A 22,807-nucleotide genomic window follows, 5' to 3' on the forward strand; every position below is an offset into this window, starting at 1 on the left:
GTTATCACAACCAGTAGCACTATCGTTTTTTAAGCTTACAATTAACTAGCTGACCGCATAGATTTATAAACCGGGTTAGAACGTGCGGATTCCCGTCGAACTCGGGCACTACTCTAAGCGATTTATAGATCGAGTCAATATTTTCGGAATGAGCCATGGTTTCGTCTAAGTTACGTCTCTCGTCAATTACTCTAAGCCTCCTATTAATACACCTACTATTATTTCGTAACCTAATATTCCGCGATTGTTTCGGATGAAAAATCTTGAACACTTTAATCTAAAAATTACACACACAAAAAAAATCTATCAAATAAAATGCACGATAGTTATAAAATAACGATGTAAAATACAACATAGAATAGGATAAAAATAGGACAGAAAGGACTATGAAAGATTCAGAGTACTTACAACATTTCTTTTGCCGAATCGATGTCTGGATTCCTTCTGCTCCGCAACCACGTAGATTCTGATTCGTCGGTGCCCGTAATCGATTTACGTTAATATTCGACGAATCCTACCGACTGCGCCAATTAAGTTAGTTGCAGGCGGAAGTTGCAAAAAAAATCAATTTATTTAATTAATTTTAATAAAGAAAAATAATAATTAAATAAATAAAATAATAAAATTACAATTTAAACTACAACTAAAATGTATGATAGGTGACCGAAGTTAGATCAAGAATGACTTGATATTTGATGCGCCGGGCCGCCTTCCTTTCCTTTGACGTCAATGCCGACACGTTGAATTGGAAGCACGGGGCTGACGCTGCACTGTTGCCTCGTGCCGCACTATTGTATTGGGGTCGAAGCTTATTCGGCGATTCCCTTATGTTGGCCTCGCGTAACACGTGTGTGTCGCGTATATAAACTAAATTGAATTACGTAAATATTTATACAATGTAGTATATTATGTTCTTATGTTGTGTATATTTGTCGTAAAGGGCTAGAATACAAAAATTGTGTTATCATCGAAGAAAAAGTTTTCCCCCGGTTTTGTAAATCCAAATTCTCAACAAGGACTTATGGAAAAGACGTTTAATATACTAGTTTCAAAATAGCGTAATAGTTTTTGATCAATCAAACATTAAATCCGGAAAAATAGTTTCATTTCCTATGTGTAACAATCGCGAAAACCTAAGAACTCGACAATCAAACATTGTTTAAGCTTAGGGCACTTAATACTGAAAATGCGTGATGGTTCGAATTATGTGTCCGGAAGTGTATAAAATAATTTATTTGATGCATACATTGGGCCATCGCTGCGGAATAGGAGCAATTATAATGAACCAGCAGTGAAACTTAGTTACACGCAAAAGAAAAAAATACAGTTGAACCACTGTCTTAGAAGTTTTTATTCTACATTTGGCATTATTGTTCTGTATACTATAGGGCCCTTAGAGTAAAGTTGTTGAATGTGGAACCCTAAAAAATAAAACAATACCTTTACATATCCAGTTCTTAAGTTTTCACGATCATCGAGTATATAACCAGAAATAGAGACGAAATGTCATTTAATTTGTTTGAAAACTATTCTGCCAAATCATTACGTTGAAAACTGCGGTCCGATTGGCCAGCTCGAAATTCGAAACAATTGATGGGTGTCATATAATGGACTAAAATTTAAAACTTACATATTTAATTACCGATTAAATTTGATTCTGTTTGTTTTGTAATTAGATGTTTTTCTGCTTTTCCCACACCACCGCATGGAACCCCTCATTGTTAGAGATGTTATTTTTATTACAATAAATACACAATATTTTTGGAATATACGGACGGAGACGTACACACAGGTCAGTTGTTGGTGCTGTATTATTTCTAATTTGTGATTTCAACGCAAACGAGAGTTGATATTTAAAAGTGATATAAGGCCCATTTGCCTGAGGAGTTGCCAGGGATGCCCTTTTTCGTCTCTCTTACTGGTTATATTCTCGATGTTCACGATTGTTACACATTAGATATGAAACTATTTTTTCAGAATCTAAATCGCGTATATTTGTTTTTTATTTCAAACAAACCAACGTTTCAGACCCTTTGCAAGTCCCATGGTCACGACTGACTGAGAAGGTAAAGTCAGTTATGTCTAATATTAATGTAAACCACCCTATTTTTGGCTATACTTACAAAAGTTAATAATTAAATACTTCTTTGTTTTCCTTTTTTGTGTTTTTTTATTTGTTTACTACATGTGCTTTGCAAATTATTGTATTTTGTTTCAATACGATTTTTTATTAAATTAAATGTATTATTAATTTATTATAATATATACGTAGCCTAACATAATAATTATAAAACAAAAACCGATAAAAACCGTAGACTTACATCTATTTGCCAGTTTCATTGAAATCGGTTCCCAGAAAGTGCGCGAAACCGTATTCATCCCCTAGCTTGCCACCATTAGAGGTGGAATATTTTTTTCAAATTTAAATGGGACCAATACTGCGGTACTCTTTTTCCAACAAAAAAAGAATCGTCAAAATCGGTTCACAAATGCTGGAGTAACTCCGTAACATACGCACAATTTTTTTAATCGTTTAAAAATAACCTTTACAGTTCGAACAAGATTTGGAATCTATCGATTCCAATTTCAACTTCCAATCGCTGGACCCAGAGCAGCTAAAGAAAGACTGCTCTCTAGAAGAGTTACGCGCCGATATAGTGCAACTCAAGTTGGAATTGGTCCGCGCTTGCGCTGTTGTCGCGGAGGCCAGGACGCATGCTGAGTGAGCATTATTTTAGTGTACCTATTACAATATGTAGCTGTGCTAGTTCAGATAACCATAACGTCAGACAACATTATACAATGCACTCTAAGGTTTGCATTTTTCTCATATCGTCTCTTTGAGTCATATGAATTTTATCCCTGTCTATACTATACCTAAAGAACAATGGCAAAATCGTAGTTAATAGAATTCGTTAGCGTCCTTAATTGTTTTATTTACCAGTTTGAATAAAATAAATTATCGAGTTCTTAGGTTTTCACGGTTGTTACACATAGAAAATGAAACTATTTTTCCGGATTTAAGTTGCGTATATTTGTTTTTTCAAACAAACCGTGACCATGGGATCTGTAAAGGGCCCGAAACGTTGGTTTACTTGAAAAAAAAAAACAAATTTACACGATTTAAATCCGGAAAAATAGTTTCATTTCCTATAAAATAAATTAATCCGATTTTGCAAATTACAATAGCAGCCTATCTAAGCCTGGAAATAAAATCACATTCAAAAGAAACTCCAATGACGAATAGGTATATAACCGGACTGATATCTGTCAGTTATATAAACTGTCAGTTTTTTAAATTTCTTAGCCTTGAGCGACATCTAGCCGCCAAAAAAAGAATATCTGTAACTACGTAAAGATACGGTCCACATTTAGTTCACGTAATATCTAACTTTCTGATTCAACTCATTTGTAATAAGCTAATAAAGGATTACCTACTTCATTACAAAAAAAAGTAGATAATTTCCTCTCTGAAATGCCAACCGAGAAAATGGTAAAACTGACAAAAAAAACCTGAAATCAGGGATGAATGGCACGTTTCACAAAATAATAATTTGTGTCCGAGTTATCAGTGCAATAGTCTGTGGTGTGTATTAATTAACTCAGTTTTTTCGTTATGGCTTAACTTCATGCCTTTTGACCATATCAGTATAAAAAACAATTTGCTGCTCTGAACTTTCGTCGCGTCACAAACCCACGGCACCATTCACTTCTATTAACTCTATTTGAGGCTTCTGTAGTTTATTTTGATATAATAATACACCGAATAAATTTTATTCAATTACGTAACACATAACCTCCAAAACTTCAAACTTCAAACTATCTTTAATTCCAGACTTCTCAGAATAGTAAACCCAAATCAAAATTTGTTCAGGCATTTCAACTGTTTATGTATTTTCACATATTTTTCATAAACAGACGCATACAAATTATGTCAACAAAAAATTGAGATTGAGAGTTTGCCATTGTCCTTTTTACCATTGGTACACTACGTCTCCCTCTCTGTTTAGCTCTCCTCAATTTCAAAGGTTGTCTAGACGAGATCGGTTTCAGCGACAAAGTCGCCTCTGCTCACATTAATTCTAAGTTGTCTATGTACCGTTTATGTTTTTCTGTGTGAACAATAAAATGTACTTCTATTTATCTGTCTTGCTATGCATGTCGCAGAAGTTCATTAATTCTAAAACATGTGAAATCACCGGCATTGGCCTAACTAATGCCCGTTTCCTGGATCTCTGTCTAGTATTAAGACTGACATTAGTACCCTTTCACAGAGCAAAAGATCTACATCAATGGACACAGACAGATCCACTGACAATAAAACGCGTGGCGTCAGTTCAGAAACTGGCGTACTACGTGCAAACGCAACTTGATCAAGCACACAGGGCGCTTGATCACAAGTGGAACGAGATAGCTGCTAAGGATTCGCAGTTTCATAAGTAAGTTTATATATTAATATAGCATGATATTTTTTGAGTATACACAACTGGTGACGTTGTATTGATCGATGTTTAACAATTTGACAAGTTTTATTTAAATTTGACACCAATTTGAGGGTCACTTTCCAGGTTTTATTTTCCAGAATATTTCTTTCTGAACTAGAAATTAGCATAAACAATACACTCTGTTTCATAAGCATGTATTAATAATACGTTACGAGTTGTATTTCAGGATATGAAATTTATGTTTTAAATTGTTATTGTAAAATTTATTAAAACCATATATTTTATGTGAGAGGTCAGAGTTTTATAGCTGTTTTACGTTGGATTCAGAATTGATATTTACTTCACCCTTTTGAAACAGCGAAAAATATTAAATTCTAGGCCAGGTCAATACATGATTCGTCCAATACTAGACGATGTATACCAACCATTAGTAAAGCAACAAGAGATATTAAGTCGCCAACAAGCAGTGCTACGAACTCTGAGGAACACACTGAAAGAATGTGATGCTTCGCCAATGTTTAAGTCTACGTCACTGCTACGAACCACGCCTTTTAGGAATAACAAGTAAGTTGATTCTAATTAACAGTTTTTCTACATGTCCTACACTCGGTGGGGAGTGGGGAGCATTAGTTTTGAATATTTTTTTATTTGTAGTGCCATTAAGTAACTTTTCCAATCACCAAGCTTTTATTTTTAAACAATGCTATACACAATGTTATATCAAATATACATTATTTCAGAGATCCTCTCTCAAAACTAACAAAGAACATACTAAATATGAGTATAGAGCCAGATTCAAACAAACCTAGAGATTCGTTCCTCACACCCCAAAAGTTAGACGCTCTACGAGACATGTTATCCAATCATAAACCTATCAAAATAAAACCAGTTAATGTTGAACTGCGACAGCAGTTGGCATCTATGAGACTTAATTATGAAAAGAGTACGAAGCAGAAAGCTCATCTTTCACCTGAGATTAAATCTGAACCGCTACAAAATAAGAGCGAACCTACTATGACAGCACAAACTCTTCAACCTGGTAAGTTGTTTGTTCTTTTGAAATTATTGGTGTGATTTTTTTAATTCTGAATATGATTGAGTTAATGGGATGATAGCACTAAAAGTGCTATCAAAAAAAGCTCTGCTCTAAAAATTGTATTGACGGTATATTTATTGTATATACATGTACACGCATGTTATTTTTCAGTTGTTATGCCACCGGAACCAGACTTAACAAACCAGAAAGTAGAGCAAGCCGCCATCAATGTGCCTACTTTCACGCCAGTTACTAACGTAAAGCCTGTCTACCCTGGATTTTGCAACGTCGCCAGGACTTTTGGTATGATAACTTATTAGTTATAGATTTTACTTTATTGATGAAATATCGGAACAGTTAAAAAAATGTGGTGTGAAACCTGTAACTAGTGATAATGGCTTAACTATGGAGCTATATCTATTTAAAATTTTTACAGAATCCAAAACAGACGAATCGAAATCATTCCAACAACCACAACCTCAAGTTATAAAGCCACACCAACCCGAATTTCCAAACTTCACACGTTTCGCTCCTCCTCCAACTGTATCGCCTAACACTCGCAGCGTGTTAAAAGTCATGTTGCAGAACAAACAGACTCCGGCTAATCCAGTGAATCAAGAGACTAAGAGTGATGCTAACACGTTTATGGGGCAGAAAATTTGTTCACCTTTTGCTTGGCAATGTATGCTCACAATTAATATAACATCGGAGTATTGATTTTCTGTAGCACTATATTATGAAATTGAGCAAGAAGGTTCTAACCTAACTTGGTTAGAACTTTCTAGCTAAATTGAGTTTTAGACTACCTACTTATTCTTGTCATGATCAAGAAAAGATTCAATGACGATGTCGTCATTGAATCAAAAAACAAAAAATTAAAGTGTAATGACACAGAAAAAACTATCAATGTATACAAAGTACAAACAAATTTGTTTTGCAGAATATAAAAAGAAGTTCTGTTTTTTAGTTTCACCAGCAACACCATCTTCAGCTCAGCCTACTACAGCGTCTATCGTCTCCAAACCAATATCTGACATAAACAATATGTTCCAAAAATTCACACCTCAAGAGTTTGTACCCAAAACAAACTCGCCAAGTAGCATTATTACAAGTAAATCTGACGAGACTGGTGAACCAGATAATACTGAAGTAAACCCAATTGAAACCTCGAAAGAACAGAAACCAATGAAAAACCTCTTCGAAATAAAGTCTTCAACGCCACTATCAAGTGACTCACAAAATGTTCCTGATGTTTTAAAAATTAACCCGGCAGGCCTCACTAAAATGGATGAACCCGTGCCTAAGCTAGTAGAAAAGGATTTAGAGAAGTGTAAAGAAAATATCCGAGAAACGAGAGAAACTGTTGCTCAAAAAGGAAGCGCAGACAAAAAGGAAAATATAGTTAAGCCATTGGCTAAAGCTGCTGTTCAGCCTTCTGTTTTTGTATCTGTCATTCCTTCTGTTAGTAGTCCAAGCGGTGTTTCCGGTGAGCATTGACGTAGATATTATTTGTTCTTGATTTACAGTTTCTAGTCTTTATTTTTTAAAACGTACTTTGGTGGTTTGTTCAGGTGAACAAGAGAAATCCGCACAAACAGATTCTGATACGCAGGCAGTGCCAAAGGCGCCAGAAAATTCAAATTCCACAGTAAATTCCAATGCTGCATCCTTATTTGCTGCGGCAAATGCTGCTTCCCCGAAAGGTAAATTTATAGTTACGAGGATTTTATAACACAGGTTGGAACGGATTGACCGACAAAGCCGAAACGTTAAGAACCCTAGATACTGAGTTTTATTTACTGTAATGTAAATTCGGTGCAGTTGAAAAATTCAAATCTAGATGTTGACTTTACGCATTGCCACAACCCTAATAACGCGGACGAATGACGTTAGTACAGATGTACTATCTATATCTGTCGCCCCACGGCGCGGCGCGTCATTCCTTCATCGGCCCTCAAGTGAGAGAGAACTGCTTTCCTCTTACCTTGATCTTACTTAAAGAAGATTAGAGTTCGATATGTCCACCTCCCCTTTATTCTTGCAGATATTCCAGACACACATTCCTGCGTGTACCGGTGAAACATGCGAAAGTGAATTTGGTTTTCCACATGCTTAACACAAACACTACTTAATAATGGCACTAAGCCAATAAGTTCTTGTCACAATCCAAAAATCTACATTTTGTAGTGTTATACAGTATTTACAGTTACACAATTTTTTTTTATTTGTTCAATTTCAAACAAATTTTATAAAAAAACGACCATTCTTTATCGTTAGGTAAAAAACTTAGTGGTTTAACCATTTAGCGATGAGCTAACATACTCGACACTTAAATTAACTTAATTCACTATAATATTAATTAATTCTAGAGTACTATAGATATTCTGCTACAAACCAAGATAGTATCTCTTTAAAACAGTTTTGCATTTCTTGACATTCCCCACAATTTTACTTAGCAGTGCGCCTGATAGATCGTTCAGAATTTCTGGTAATATGTAGTCCGGCCTGCGCATTCCATATACGTTGTTGTATCCCGGCATAGTATACGTTGGTATGTATGAAAGCGAGCGCAAATGTTCAGAGCGCGTTCGCTCTCGCAGATTATGTGTGAAATGATCGTATTCCTGACATACAAATAGCATTTTAGCTTTGTCAAATACATTTAAAACTCTACAGTAACCAAATAATTTGTCATAATTATCCTTAAATTTTGATTTTACGTTGTAAGGAACAATTAACTTTAGTAAACATAGCTGCAGTTTATAGATATTGTTCAAGTAAGTTTCATAGTTTATTACGGAGTCGGCAAGAGACATATAAATAATTCTGAGTGACTTATAACGAAGTTTGTATTTCAATATAGACAGTTTAGCCACAAATACTCTTAGTTTGTTACATACGAGATCTTAGTTTGTTAAATTGTTTATCTATAATCAGTCCCAGATAAGTATGTTGATCGACTAGCTGTGAAGTGCCGCAGAAGCAACTGTTTATAATGTTATGTAAACATTGATGCGTGTGTGACACGACAGTCGGTGTTGACGATGATTTTAGGTGCGGAGAATGTATGTGCAGAATTTTAGTATTGTCCGAATTAATAACAAGCCCGACGTCGTGAGCCCACTTGCATAATTGATCATAGTTGTACTGGAGTATTTTTGTGCCTCGTTAATGTCCCTGTGTGACGAAATTATGCAAGTGTCATCCGCAAATTGATATACCGACCCGCCTGTGAAAATGTTGCTCATATCATTAACGTAGATCAAATACTCAATTGGACCCAGTATTAAACCCTGCGCCGTGCCCTCCTCGGTTACGCTACTCTCACTTACTGCCCCTGCTACACTTACGCATCTACGCCGGTTACTGTGATAGTTCTGAAACCATTTAAGTAGACGACCCTATCCATGTATTCCATTTTGATCTAGTTTACAGTAAAGTGTGCTGTAATTTAAAGTGTCGAATGCCTTGCTAAAATCAATAAAGACAACAAGCACATGTTGCCTGTCATTCAAGTACTCGTTGACCTCATTGGTAAATCGAAATAATAACTGAGACGTACTCCGATAGATTTGGAAACCATATTGTTTATTGTTTATTATGTTGTGAGTATACAAAAATTTGTTTATTTCATTACCAATGTACCTGTCAATTATCTTATCGATGGAAGGTAGTATAGTGATAGGCCTGTAGTTATTTAAATCCTTATGGGAACCTTTTTTGTATATGGGTCTTATACGGCCGATTTTTAATTCGTCGGGATTAACGACAACGAAGTAGCAAGACAACAATTGATGAGGTGTATAATCAGTGGGGTAATGTCAGAGATTACATGTTTTAAATGTGCTATTCGTGTGTTATCAATTCCGAGACTTTTATTTATATTTAAGTTTTTAATAATGGAGTATCGTAGCTAGCCTGTTTAATCCGCATCGTTAGATCCGGTTTTCTTATATAAGATTGTTCGTGAAGGAAGGGCTTGTCACAATATGTACGTATACTTTTAACATTTCTTTTGAATTCGTGAGCAAAACTAATAACTAATATATTAGGTGTTATAGGATAATGTTGTAGGATAATATTGTCTATTGACTTTATTATTTTGCCATTTACTGTATATACAATTTCCCAAACTTTTTTTGGGTTACGGTAGTCTTTACAAATTTCGTTTTTGATTTATAAAGCTATTCGTTTTATTCCTGTACTGTAAATACTGTTTAACTCATATCTTTTTTTATCATGTCCAGTATTCTGTTACTTCGCCATTTACAGATTTGCCGTTTACCTAATTTTATTGGTGCAAAATATGTTGTATTGTCATAAACCTGTTTGAATTTATTAGTGATTAAACTTGTATGTCGTTTAGGTAGGTATATACCTTCACTCCAGTTTATCGATTTTAGATCTATACAAATTTTCTTATTATCAAATCTACGTACTGTCTTATACTGCGAGTTATGGGTATTGTTGTTTGTTGTTATGGCGCAGCCGGTTATGTAATGGTCGGCCAACGAACTAATGGCAAACAACAATGCAGATTAGATATGAGCACGGCACACGCGCCCGTTGTCCTTTATATATGCCATGTTAATTTGAAAAAGAAATAGATCTCGCATTTATCTTCTTGTCTGGTATAAGCATCATGAGTAATTCAAAAGTAAAAGTAAGTTAATTGCTGTTATCAATGTGACAATCGATACTCAAAAATAAGAAAACGAATCGTGGAGGCTTTCTGTCAGACCTCCAAGAAACGCATTTACATTGCATTTGTTAAAATTGCAACTACTTAACTCAAGTTAACTTTGTAAAATAATAATAATTAAAATTTTGTAAATTTACTTTCAAATGTTCAACTCATACAAATTCTAACACAAATTCTTCTTTTGCAGTTAGTAGACTCGGCTATTTCAAAGCAAGAAAAAAATTACCCGAATTTTTTTGAGGATTTTACAATCGCATTTGGCTGCATTTTATTTTTACGTTAGGGCCGGATTAACGCATTTTGTAAAACGAGAGAGTTAACTTAAATTGTTTTATGTTAGTCTTATCACGCAGGCAATATGAGTTGCGTTCCTGACAGGGTCATTTATTAACCTTTCTGAATTGATCCGGGGTGGATGTTGCGGGAGACACTATTGTTTCAAACTATGCGTCGCGCGATAAATGTAAATACTCTACTCTACTCTTGAAGTAATAAACGGATCTAACGACGTATTGAAAGTACAAAGTTTCTGTTCTGCCTGTGTATAGTAGTTGCCCCCAAACAACTGTTGATTTTATTATTTAGGGTTGACAACACAGACTTTTTAAGCAAATCTTTGTCATTGAATAACTCGGAAACTATTACACTTAGAGCAAAAAGACTTTCAGTACAATTAAGTACATATTTAAGACTTCACAATTTTCGGGTTTGTCGATCGTTCCGTTCCACCCGGTATAATATCCATAGGACAAAGTGGGTTTCAGTAATTTTGATAAATTTTTGTTTCAGTATCAAAATCGCAACCATTTTTTGGGTCACCGACTTCTACACCTTCATCAGAAGCTTTTATATTTAGCACGCCAATATCATCCCAGCCGTCTATGCCATCGTCGACACCATCCACAGCAGAATTAACTACAAAACCATCAACATCCACGACCGTTACATCACCGTCGTCTTTATTCGGATCCGTAACTTCCCAAGCATCTGCAAAAACTACACAAGCTGGAAACGTATTCTCATCTTCTGGATCACAAGGGTCATTATTTGGAACTGCCACAACCACTACGGCTGCCGCAAGTGCACTTTTCGGTACAACTACGACTCAATCCGCGTTTAGTACGACTGAGACAAAGCCAACAATTTTCAGTACACCTAACCCAGCGTCTCCGTCTTCTATATTTGGAGCTGCCGCTGCAGCTACTGCTCCAGCTACATCCGGCTTTGGATCACGATCGGATTCTTTATTTGCAACGACTACGGCGTCGTCTGCCTTTGGATCAGGGTCAATATTTGGTGGCAATAATACTTCTACAAGTCCCACTTCAGTACTAGGGAGTCCACCTGCAACAACTGCCGTTTCAGTGTTTGGCAGTCCTGGGTCGTCTACTCCAGCTTCAGTTTTTGGCAGTCCCGCAACAAGTCAAAATGTATTTGGGGCTGTCACTACGACTACCCAATCGGTATTTGTTGCCGCCACAACAACTCAAAGCATTTTCGGGGCAACAACTCCAGCAGCATCTGTGTTTGGTGCTGCAGTAACAACCACTCAAAGCGTGTTTGGTTCCGCGACGTCAACCACTCAAGCTTCGGTATTTGGTTCACCCATTACACAAGCTACAGTTTTTGGATCACCAACGCCAACTACACAATCTTCTGTGTTTGGAGCAACTACGCAAACTACAGTTTTCGGAACACCAACAGCAGTGACTCAAGCCTCTGTATTTGGTAGACCTCAGACTACACAACCTTCAGTATTTGGATCTCCGCAAACAACACAATCTTCAGTGTTTGGTCAGTCTTCTACGAAATCAAATGGGTCGTTGTTTGGCGAAGCGAATAACTTGTTTGCTGCTGCCACCATCTCGACTAATGCATCACCGCCCAGTACTGGAGGAAGCTTTTTCGGTGGAGGGTGAGTTTCTTGTTTCCCATTTTTAATGTTATTCTATCGAACTGCTTATAAGTTAACCAGTATTTTGAAATGTCGTATGTGTTTGCAGGTCATCGGGTTCCGTGTTTGGCAGCGGTAGCAATACAAATGTATTTGGGAGCAAAGCAACTTTCAGTCAAACCAATCCCACGGCAGCATCTATATTCGGCGGAGGAAGCACTGGAGGAGGAACTGCATTTGGCCAGAAACCAGCTACTGATTTTTGGTCTGGTGCAAATAATAGGAGCAGCGGCGGATTTGGATCTTCTGCATTTGGTAAATTAATAAACTCTGAAAGGAAATTTGAGACATGACTCCTCTCCTTGGTCGAGCTTCACCGCAAGTAAACTCGAGCTATAATTTGTGCTTTTTCTTGGGCAATCTTGGTTAGTTGTTTCACTTGAATGTTTGAACGGTGTTCAAGGGTATTTTTCTAACAAATTTGCCAATTATACCGAAATTCAATAATTTAAAGTAAAGAATCTTTTTTTTTAATTGCGTTTTTTATATTAGGTATTTTTCAAAGCAAAAATCACGTACACAAGTTTTAAGGTCAGCTCTGAAGAAAACAATCGCATCGAGTAAAATCTGGTTATCTTGGAGGACAATTAATGTTGCTAAACCGGCTTTGGCTTAGCATTCAATGTTGCTAAGCCATTATTGTCCTAACTGTATGTGCTGCAACTTCATCCTGCCGGAGTTGTGTATTGTTATTAAAGTAATCAAACCGATACAGGTCCGGTGCGAATATAGCACACTCCTCAGTTTTCAATTTCATTATCGCCGAAAAAGTCAATAGTACTCTGCTGGAAATAGCATGAAAGTCCAAAGTCGAAACAGAAGGGGAAGTGTCAGACAGCTACACACAAGCAGCCCCTAATCTGTAATCTCTGCCCTTCCGCATCATGCTCATATCTATTAGATGATGATGATGATTGGGTGAGCAATTGGTAAGAGCCGGTTTAGATTTAAACGCGCGTTCAGCGTACATTAGCAAAACCCGTGCTTAAAACATGTCATCTAAACCGGCCCTACTAGGGTGTAGACCCTTGGATAGCGTAGCGTGAATAAAAACTTTGCCAAAACGCGTTCGCGACAATGTTGCAAAAGCTCGGAGTGACCCCACTAACTCATGGCTACTTAATACCTGTAGTTGCTGGGAACAGTATATAAGTAAAATAGTAATAAACGCAACACACTCATAACCCCGCACTAGGGGCACCCTGTGTCGCGGGTGCCATAGACACACACATAGGCAACCACAAATTACCCAAACTCATGAGATAAATAATTGTAGGCCATACACATATTTCTCCCGGCCTAGGAATCGAACTCAAGACCTCTGTGTGGCAGTCCGGCATGGTAACCGTTCGGCCACGGAGGCAGTTATAGTCAGTATTCCGATTTATTTTACTTTGTTAAAATAAAATTACTTAATGACACCTAAAGTACTTTACAACAATTCGCTGCACTCACGAAAATCTTGATTCATGTACTATAGCGGCTCCTTTCGTAAATCAGTGTGATCCGTGTGAACTACTACAGTTTTTCCCAGCTATTTACCAATCTGGATATCAGTCGATTGCACTTGATTAGTTCGCGTCTTTCCGTTAACATTTTGTGTATTCGATTAATGAAAATTAAAAAAAATATTGAAAAGCGCTCAATGCCGATTCTAACCATTCGGGAAGAAAAGTCAACTTTTTTAGTTATTAGAATAATAATGATAATAATTATTATTCTAATAACTAAAAAGTATACTTGGTTTACTTAGAATAATTAGGCCGACACACACTGATTTGCATAAGCTTTTTCGATATTCTGTTTTCCCTGCGCAAAATATACTCGTGGTGTAGCCCAACCATAAGTAACACATTGTCAACAATAAATTCGATTTGACAGGTCAACAAACGACTACGCAGTCGTCTTCCATCTTCGGTGGAAGTTCTGGAGGCAGTTTCAGCGCACCTTCTAGTGGGCAGTCCTTTGGTAGTCCACAACAATCCTCTGTCTTTGGCTCACCACAGCAACAACAGAGCAGTAACAGTTATTTAACATTTTGACCAGTTAATTAGTAATATAGAGCATGTTATAATGTAACTATGATACTATACAGGTCCGAGTTTCGGTGGTTCACCTGTGTTCGGTTCAAAGCCTGCATTTGGGCAACCAGCTGGGTAAGTGAAAGTCATTTTTAAGTCTCCTACATCACGGTTACTCTTTTGCTCATAATGCAAAAGTTTTCATTTTCATCGATATTATGCTTTAATTGCAGTAAACTGTACTCTAGACTGTGGTGGAGGTTTTATAAACGTAGGGAATATTATATTAATACATTATGTTACAAGGGCGGTAAGCAGGTAGTTACGAACCGAGGGACACATTCAAAGCCCGAGCTGAAGGCAAGAGCTTGAATGGCCCGAACGTTTCGTAGGTTTTGCACCCGTGTGGCATACAATGTTTTTCATCACACTTGCGAGGAAGTTCTTATATTTATATTTAAACGTTATAATTCGAAATAGAGCACAAAAGTGGTTCCAGTGCAGTCAGGTCGGAGGATTTTATTTTTCTGTTGTTCGATCTTTGCATCAGTAATATATTTTTTTTTTTTTTTTTTTTTATTGTGACTCGGCAAAATGACTGCACCGCGCCTGATGGAAAGTGCGAATACAGTCCAGAGATGAGAGTAACGGATGGAAAACACAAATATCTTCACTCCGTCACTATCATTTTTCCGGTCTGGCCAAATGCTTCTTCACACTACGTTTGAAGGACCCGATGTTATAGAGGGGAGGGAATACATGCGCCGGGAGTTGGTTCCACAATTTGATGGTTCGGCATAAAAACGAATTGCCAAACTTTTTAGTGCGGGACGGTAATAATAATATAGTGGAGTATTTTCACAAAACAAAACATGAATATCACGGTATTAAAGACATCATGATATTCAATAATATAGAGTACAAATTATAGGTATCTTAAAAAATTACCTAAGTGAAGAATAATGTATATTTTTAACCTCAAAACTAACTTTACCTGTAAATGAAACAAAAAATCTTTTGAATGAATTTATGCCATGGCATTTATGGGTACGTCCCTTATAAAAATGGTAAATGAAATATAGCTGACTGTATCTATATTAATTTTAATAAATAAAATCAGAAACTCTGGAATCGCGGCTTTGACGATGGGAGTGTGGAAATTAAAAAAAAAACATTGTCGCTCTAATGGTCGTTTAAGTAATTCATTTACCGCCTAGTTTTCCTGCACGTTATACTACTACTTACGAGCAAGTGTGATGAAAAATTTAATTTAAACATTGTCCTCTATTACATGTTGTAACGTTTGCCATAGTTTCGGAAGTTCACCCAGCGGTGGCGGTACGGGTTTCGGATCATTTGGTGGATTCAACAAAAGTCCTACCAGCGGATTCGGTGCCCCGGCCACTTTCGGTGGCGGCGCCACCTTCGGGGGCACAGCATTCGGAAGTACATCTCCTGGGAAAGCATTTGGAGGCGGTGGGACTTCACCTGGTAAGACCAAATACTCTACTCCTTTCACCTAAAGCTTGTAATTCCAACTAAGACTAACCAATAAAACGTCTTTAGAAAATTCAAATAAACAATCGCTTTGTATCAATTACCTAGTGCATTTAAAAAAAAGTTAATTTCTTTACTCGGATAGTCCTAATAATGGGCTGCCGGTGCAGTTAACTAATGTGGTTATTCTATTTACATTATTCGTATGATCAGGTTTCGGTGCACCGACACAATCCAACCCAACGTTTGAGAACTTGGCCACTCAGAACACGCTTACATTTGGCAATCTTGCTCAGCAGTCGCAATCCCCAACTCCATCCGCAGCGCCGGCTTTCGGCAAGTAAGTAATAGCACTTATTACACCTCGAACACTGTGTATTATAAAACCGACAAAAAATATTTCTTTTGGTCCATTTATAAAGGTTCCAAGTTGTACGCTTTTTATATTATTTAAAGTTTTCTTTATACATGGAAACCTAATAGATAAATTACTGACGTTTTTATTTATAATTATCTAATTATTTTTCCAGCTCACCATCATTCACAGGATGGCGTGGGTGATAACCGCAATATACTTGTAAAGCCGAGGCGCTGAGTGTTCTTTCAAATTTTATGATTAGTTTAGTTAATATGACAATTTATTGCTGTGACTTTTGACTTATTTCGCACAAATATTGAAATGTGAATTGTCTGTTTTTATTCTCTTCGTTAGATTACAGACCTAGGCAGTTGTCGGTCTGATAAGTGCCTCATAAGTCTGATTTTTTCATATGGATAAATGCTTATATATAGCAAATATTGATAAAACCCTTCAAAACTCAAATCATTGTGTGTACTGATTTTATTAACAATGTTTAACAAAACAATAGTCATTCAATAAATATAACATATTCAGTGCTGTTTTCCGTATTTACGTAAATAATGTATCAGTTAATTTGTTATTTATAATAAAAAGTAAATCGTTTCATAGTATACCTATCTTTCATTGAGTCATGACTAACAACAAATTGATATTTCGAATAATGTATGAAAATTGAATGTAAGTACCTACATCGACTAGTCTTTTGTCCATAGATATTACATTTATTCAATATCCAATTGGAAACTTTGATCTACTTTCAAACTTGATTCGTTAGTGGACGCCGCGACGCAAGAAAACCCCCGAGTTGTTAGTAACTCGGCTGACTGAATAATGACTCCATCCTTAAAGTTGGAGTTATCGGGAAACTTCGCTTTTGTACTAATGAGCGAACGATGAATGTATTCAACTTCTTCCATAAGTTAGCTGATTGTAAGAAAGATATTTTATCATACATATTATCTCATAGTTATACTAAAAACTACTTTAAAAATATACACTTCCGGACATATAATTCGATCCACCACGCATTTTCAGTATTAAGTGCCCTAAGCTAAACAATGTTGGATTGATCAAAACCTATTTTGCAATTTTGAAACCAGTATACTAAACGTGTTTCCCATAAGTCCTTGTCGGGAATTTGGATTTGCAAAATCGGGGGAAAACTTTCTTCGATGATAACACTATTTTTGTATACTAGCCCTTTACGACAAAATGCGAGGTGGCTCGAATTATGTATCCGGGAGTATATAAGTGCCCATTTGACCTTCGTCTCACCTGATGGAAAGTCATGAAGAGGTCGACGATGGAGCACGCGCACCTACTTAATGCCTATTAAATAAATAAAAAAATAAAAATCATTTATTTCGGGCGTCAATGACCCGTATCAAAATAAATTACATTGAAGTTGAAATTAATGTCTACAGTTAAGAACTAAAATAGTATAATAAGAATTAAAAAAGACAATAATAGGTTATAAAAATGAAATAAAATAAAATAAATGAAACAAAATTGAAATAAAATTAAATAAAAGTCAAAATTCTAATTAAAATAATTACATGTACATAGTTTATTGATGTCTAAATCGATTCACTCTGGCCTTGAATTTGCCCAAGTTAGTGTTCAGGGAATAAGTCTGCACTACAGTCAGGGAATACCACTCGATAGTCGTTCGATATATTAATTTAAGCGGAATGCTTCGTGCGAATCCTTGCAATATCCACAACAGGGATGGAACCACAGTCTACGTCTAGACCTAATGGAAAGGCGAAGGCGATGAAATCGTGTAATTCCATCGCACACTCCCGTGATAAATCCAGTAGGATACCGATAAGTAGGCAACTTTACAGCGTTGTTCAAGACTGCTGCTTCTCTACTAAAATCGGATGTACCTAAAAGTCTCCAATTTTTGTATGATACAACCATAAACATATCAAAATATCTATGAATACCGAGTATATGTATATTGTGCGTATTATGTTCAAGGTATCATACTTCGGAATTTGTAATGCTTAGAGAGCTATATGTATAATATGTCGTTTTCACTATGCGTGCAGCATAGGTATGTTGCGCTTTCTTAGATGACTAAGTATTTATATATATCTATTTACGTAATTACGAAAATAAAGGAAGAAAAACATTTATTGAAGTAAAGATGGTCTATTTATTTCCTTAAATACACGCACGATATTTAAGTAATAAATTTTTCATTCCTAAGAAAGATAAACACGTAGACAAATTGCACTAAGCAATACCGGAATAAAATTATAATTTTACGATATTTGTTAAAAAAAATTTCACTTAGAAACATACAATTGAATGCCTATGTACGTATTGAGAGTACTGAAGTACCCTCAAATTGATTGAAAGCACTACAAGCCCTTTTGGCATTCGTGTTCTGTAAAGAGCACTTCCCGCTTTGAAACAAAATGCAATCAATTTGCAGCATACTACACGTAGTTTATAAATCTACAGGTCATTGCCATGACGTTAACCAACCTATTTGTCCTCTTACCATATAAGGTTTAAGGCCTGCCTTTTTGTTCCTTGGTTTGTACCTCTGTTGTTAGATGTTTTTTGCAGTAGGTACTTGTCAGCATTAGCAGTATTAAACACGAATTCTTTGATTTTTTTTTTACTAGGGCCATATTGATCGCATACGAAAGAGTCACGGAAGAGATGATATGGTGGCACTTTGATGCTGAAATTACTAAGTAGTTTCATGGTGTTTACTTATGAAACGGACATACCATCCTTAGATAGGATAAATAATGTTTATCGTCAATTTTCGCAATTAATTAAATGAGTTAGTCCGATAAAATAAGTCCGATAATGCACACATTTAAATTAGGCACGAAAACGATCGTGTTTCAAAAATGTACTACTTTCATTTATTTTTTACCATAAGTTATATTCAGACTGTGCTCAGTAATGAACCTTGAATTTCCTCTAGTTGCGGCCGTGTCCGGCTGGATTTGCGGTCGGATCGACGAAATCTTGATTTCAAGTGCCTAATAATGAACGTGCGTGTTCCCAAAACTTCTTATTTTTTGACCTAACAATGTTCCAGTGTTGTAGACAACTACTAGTAAGTGCCGTTTGTAAAAATAATTTCCATTTAATTACAAAAATGCAGTCGACTGTTTATCGTTAGGTTAGCTCTCTCTGTCGATCTAATTTGCCTAGAATAGGTATATCCAAAGTTACACTTAAGGAAAAGCATTTAGCTATGCCAGTAATTAAATTAATAGCTTAGAATAATATATTTACTAGGTAGGTACATATGAATCAATTATTACTGGGCATTTTCAGTTTTTTTGTAGGTACATACATCAAGCTTGTACTGGACCAAATTTCAATAAGCTCTTTTCGACTTTCCAGAATATACATTTAAGTTTTCTGTAAATGAATATAATTAAAGACATTTTTAACTAAAACGCTATTTTAGATCGTTTAATCAGGGAAAATGTGTTACCGGTTTTATTCACTCCCTACTATTTTTGGAAATCCACATTGCCTCTGTGGCCATGTCGGAGGACCCAGGATCAATTCCCGGACCGGGAGAAAATTTGTATCGCCTAGATTTATTTCTCCCGTGATTTTGGGTGTAACTTTTGGCTGTCTGTATGTGTCCTTGGCACCTGCGATACAGGGTTTACCTAGTGCAAGGCTATGAATATGTGTTATTATTAGTACATTGGACAGGGGCTGGTAAATTTTTTACACAAATTTCCATCTACGCGGCGTAGTATGTGCATACCTATTTGGTACGCAATGGTGATCTGTGGAAAAAAATTTCACACGACATTTACGCGGAAAATTAATTTTATTTAGGGATATTGGCGGGATATTTGTTATATATTAAAACGAATACCTAATGCAATATGAACTCCTAAATCATAAACATTAAAATGACCGTTTTCTCTTGCTCCTACAAAATCCACAAGGTTAAATTTCTTTAAACAAAAACGAAATAGAATAATGCAGCAAGTGGCGCCGCGCTGCACATCGCATCGCACACTATGTAAAATGAATAAAACACCTAATATGGAATATTATTTTCTACTAAATAAAGTGTGCCATTTCTTGGAATGCACATAACAAAAGAGTAAAGTCGCGCGACGTCTGCATCCTGTCGTTAGCAGCTTGTGCCGCGAATGTCGGCAATGCATAATTTAGTTTATTATACGTTCTCAACAGTAAGGTGTATAATTCTCTTTTAAATTACGGAAAAAAACTAATGGAAGTGCATAAGCCACGATGACCTACTATCAGAACTGTCGTTCCTAATCATAACTCATACTAATAATGACTTCAAGTTTACCCTGTTGGCGTATCGTTGAACGTTCATTTCCTATTAGTACAAGCTTAGAATAATAACGCATCGAAACCTAGTCCGCACACGCTAAGTGAGGCAAATTGAAGCGCGCCAAAAGGGCCTACACGAGCGGGCGGGCCTTCAGTGCTCAAGGTCAACTTGCGCCGCGAACAGATCAAGAATTTTAGCTAAAAATGACGAAATGTGCGGTAAATGAGTGTAAAAATACGTTAGACAAACATAAAATAGATACTAACATCACATTCCACAAGGAAGTAACGCGTTTCAACTTGTATTTTTATATAAATACCTATTCACTAAAACCGAAAATTAACCTACTATATACTAAAACTAGCCTACATGAATTTGATTTTTGCCTCACTTGTGACAGTTCGTTTGATATGAAACTATCATTCTATGCGTTATTATTCTAAGAGTACAAGTTACAAAGTTTTGATTTTATAGTGAGATTTCATTTAAAGCGCTTTCTTTTATTTTTTCCATCCTCTAAGAAAGCGCTGCCAATTGCCATCTAGCGGCAATAGCTAAAAGACGACGAACGATTAACGCCGATTGACATTCTCCAAAAAGTAGACCAAATTTAACTATATTGCAGTAGTGTCTATTCTTAAGGCTTACTTTCGTTTCATAAAATAAAAAATCGTACGATAAACAAAAAATGGAAAAATTTAAAATAAAAAAAATAGTGTTTTTTTTCGATAAAATGAAACACCACCATGTATAATATTACAGGTGGGAGAATCATTCTTGCACTGTCGATGGCAATTATTATTTTTTAAATTACTAATTCGTTGTACTATTTTACAAATGAAGGTTTTATTTTTTCTTTCTTAGGTATTTAGTAAAGAATAAACAATCATTGTTTTTTTTTGGCCTTTCGCGGTTAGCGTTGAAGCCAATGACAAGATAAATTAACTTCATTTAAAAACAGGGAAACCTTTTCGTATGTTAAGGAATTTTGGAAACGGATTAGGGAAAAAACGGATCGGGAGAGGAATTTCATGTTAGGAAATTTGTACAACAGACAATAAATAATAATAATAATAATATTATATTAATGATATAGGAACTGTCTAAATTTTTATATTGTTTTCTACAATAAAGTTACATAAATACTTATAAATATGTGAATTATTACATGATAACAGTACCGAAATGGACGTAGGAAGAGGTATACCTGATTGGATAAGGTTTTGGAAGAGTAAGGAATAATCATATTTAGGGCAGTTTGAAAATATGTGGTCCAAATCTCCAACTTGGCTACATTCGCATAAATCACTATTAACGATGTTCAATTTCGCAAGGTGTGCAGGAGTACAAACATGACCCAACCGCATACGAATCAAAACAGATGTAGTCAATCTATTAAATTTAAGTGACGAAAACCATGGTTTTACAGGAATAGAAGGTTGAATGTAAGCATAAGATTTACCTTTTAATTTACTGCTTTCAGACCACATCACACCCCAATCATGTCTAAGGAAATGTATAGGAAGGGTTGCCAAATCGTGATTATAATTTTTATAGTACGCCGTGTCCCCGTCAACAGCAGCATCATTTGCGAGCTGATCAGCACGATCATTTCCATGAATACCGGAATGACTCGGTATCCAGGAGAAAACTACAGACAAGCCTTTCGAAGAGCAAGCTAACAACAAATTTCTAATTTCGAGTATTATTGGGCAAAGCATTCGCGTTTTAAAAGGAAATCTAGGCAGTGCCTGAAGTGCACTCATAGAGTCGGAATTACAGTATTTGTTAGCTTAGCTAAGAGAACGTACCTACTCGACTCCAGTAAAAATAGAAGTTTCTGGAGGCAATTTAATTTTTTGAACAATGTTATATTGTTGATGATACACACCAACTCCAACAACACTGTCGCTGCCATGCTTAGAAGCATCACTAAAAATGCAGTGCCACGATTGGAAGTCCCTGTCTCTAATGAAATTGAAAGTATGGAAGTTTTCAATAGAATTCATATTGATACCTAAAGACAAACGGATGTCCAGAGATAAAACTAAAGCTTCGTATTTAGTAGAGAAAAGAGGCAAACAAAGGGAGTTATGAATTGGAGTTTGCAAAGACAAACACTTACGGAAACTAATAACGAGACAAGGAAGAGACTTATGAGTCCAATAAGGAGATGTTGATGCGTCAGTTGAGAGGCGTCGAAGTCGTAACAAAAGAGGATGTCTTGTAAATTGCACGCAACGGAGCAGATATTTATCGGATAAGTATTGACGTCTCAATTGAAGAGGAGGTTCCACACACTCCACTTGCAACGCATTGATGGGACTCGACTTCATTGCTCCCAGAATAATTCTTAAAGCTTTAGATAGCACTCTATCAAATTTTTTAAATGCCGATGAGTAACATGGGTCAAGAATAAAAGATGCATAATCAAAAACACTCCTAATAAGTGAATTATATAATAATTTTAAACAAAAAGAATGTG

At 36.1% G+C, this 22,807-nt stretch overlaps 1 protein-coding gene across 6 annotated transcripts in view; it reads left to right on the forward strand.

Moving 5' to 3' along the window:
- Positions 1-16,618, forward strand: part of LOC113228471 (nuclear pore complex protein Nup214-like) — a 33,277-nt gene extending 16,659 nt beyond the window's left edge. For 4 of the 6 annotated variants that reach the window (XM_026461790.1, XM_026461785.1, XM_026461787.1 and 1 more), the window contains 15 exons: positions 2,553-2,722; positions 4,275-4,439; positions 4,824-5,009; positions 5,186-5,484; positions 5,653-5,784; positions 5,918-6,163; positions 6,449-6,967; positions 7,053-7,184; positions 10,973-12,098; positions 12,187-12,392; positions 14,019-14,162; positions 14,233-14,293; positions 15,471-15,649; positions 15,869-15,995; positions 16,186-16,618. In XM_026461790.1, the coding sequence (XP_026317575.1) occupies positions 2,553-2,722; positions 4,275-4,439; positions 4,824-5,009; positions 5,186-5,484; positions 5,653-5,784; positions 5,918-6,163; positions 6,449-6,967; positions 7,053-7,184; positions 10,973-12,098; positions 12,187-12,392; positions 14,019-14,162; positions 14,233-14,293; positions 15,471-15,649; positions 15,869-15,995; positions 16,186-16,216 (3,723 nt within the window). In that variant the 3' untranslated portion in view covers positions 16,217-16,618. The remainder of the gene's footprint in view (positions 1-2,552; positions 2,723-4,274; positions 4,440-4,823; positions 5,010-5,185; positions 5,485-5,652; positions 5,785-5,917; positions 6,164-6,448; positions 6,968-7,052; positions 7,185-10,972; positions 12,099-12,186; positions 12,393-14,018; positions 14,163-14,232; positions 14,294-15,470; positions 15,650-15,868; positions 15,996-16,185) is intronic. The other 2 variants (XM_026461786.1, XM_026461789.1) reach the window with 2 other exon arrangements.
- The last annotated feature ends 6,189 nt before the right edge of the window (positions 16,619-22,807 follow it).

Source organism: Hyposmocoma kahamanoa, unplaced genomic scaffold (assembly GCF_003589595.1).
Source record: "Hyposmocoma kahamanoa isolate Upper Pololo Valley unplaced genomic scaffold, ASM358959v1 232, whole genome shotgun sequence".
Lineage (NCBI taxonomy): Eukaryota > Metazoa > Arthropoda > Insecta > Lepidoptera > Cosmopterigidae > Hyposmocoma > Hyposmocoma kahamanoa.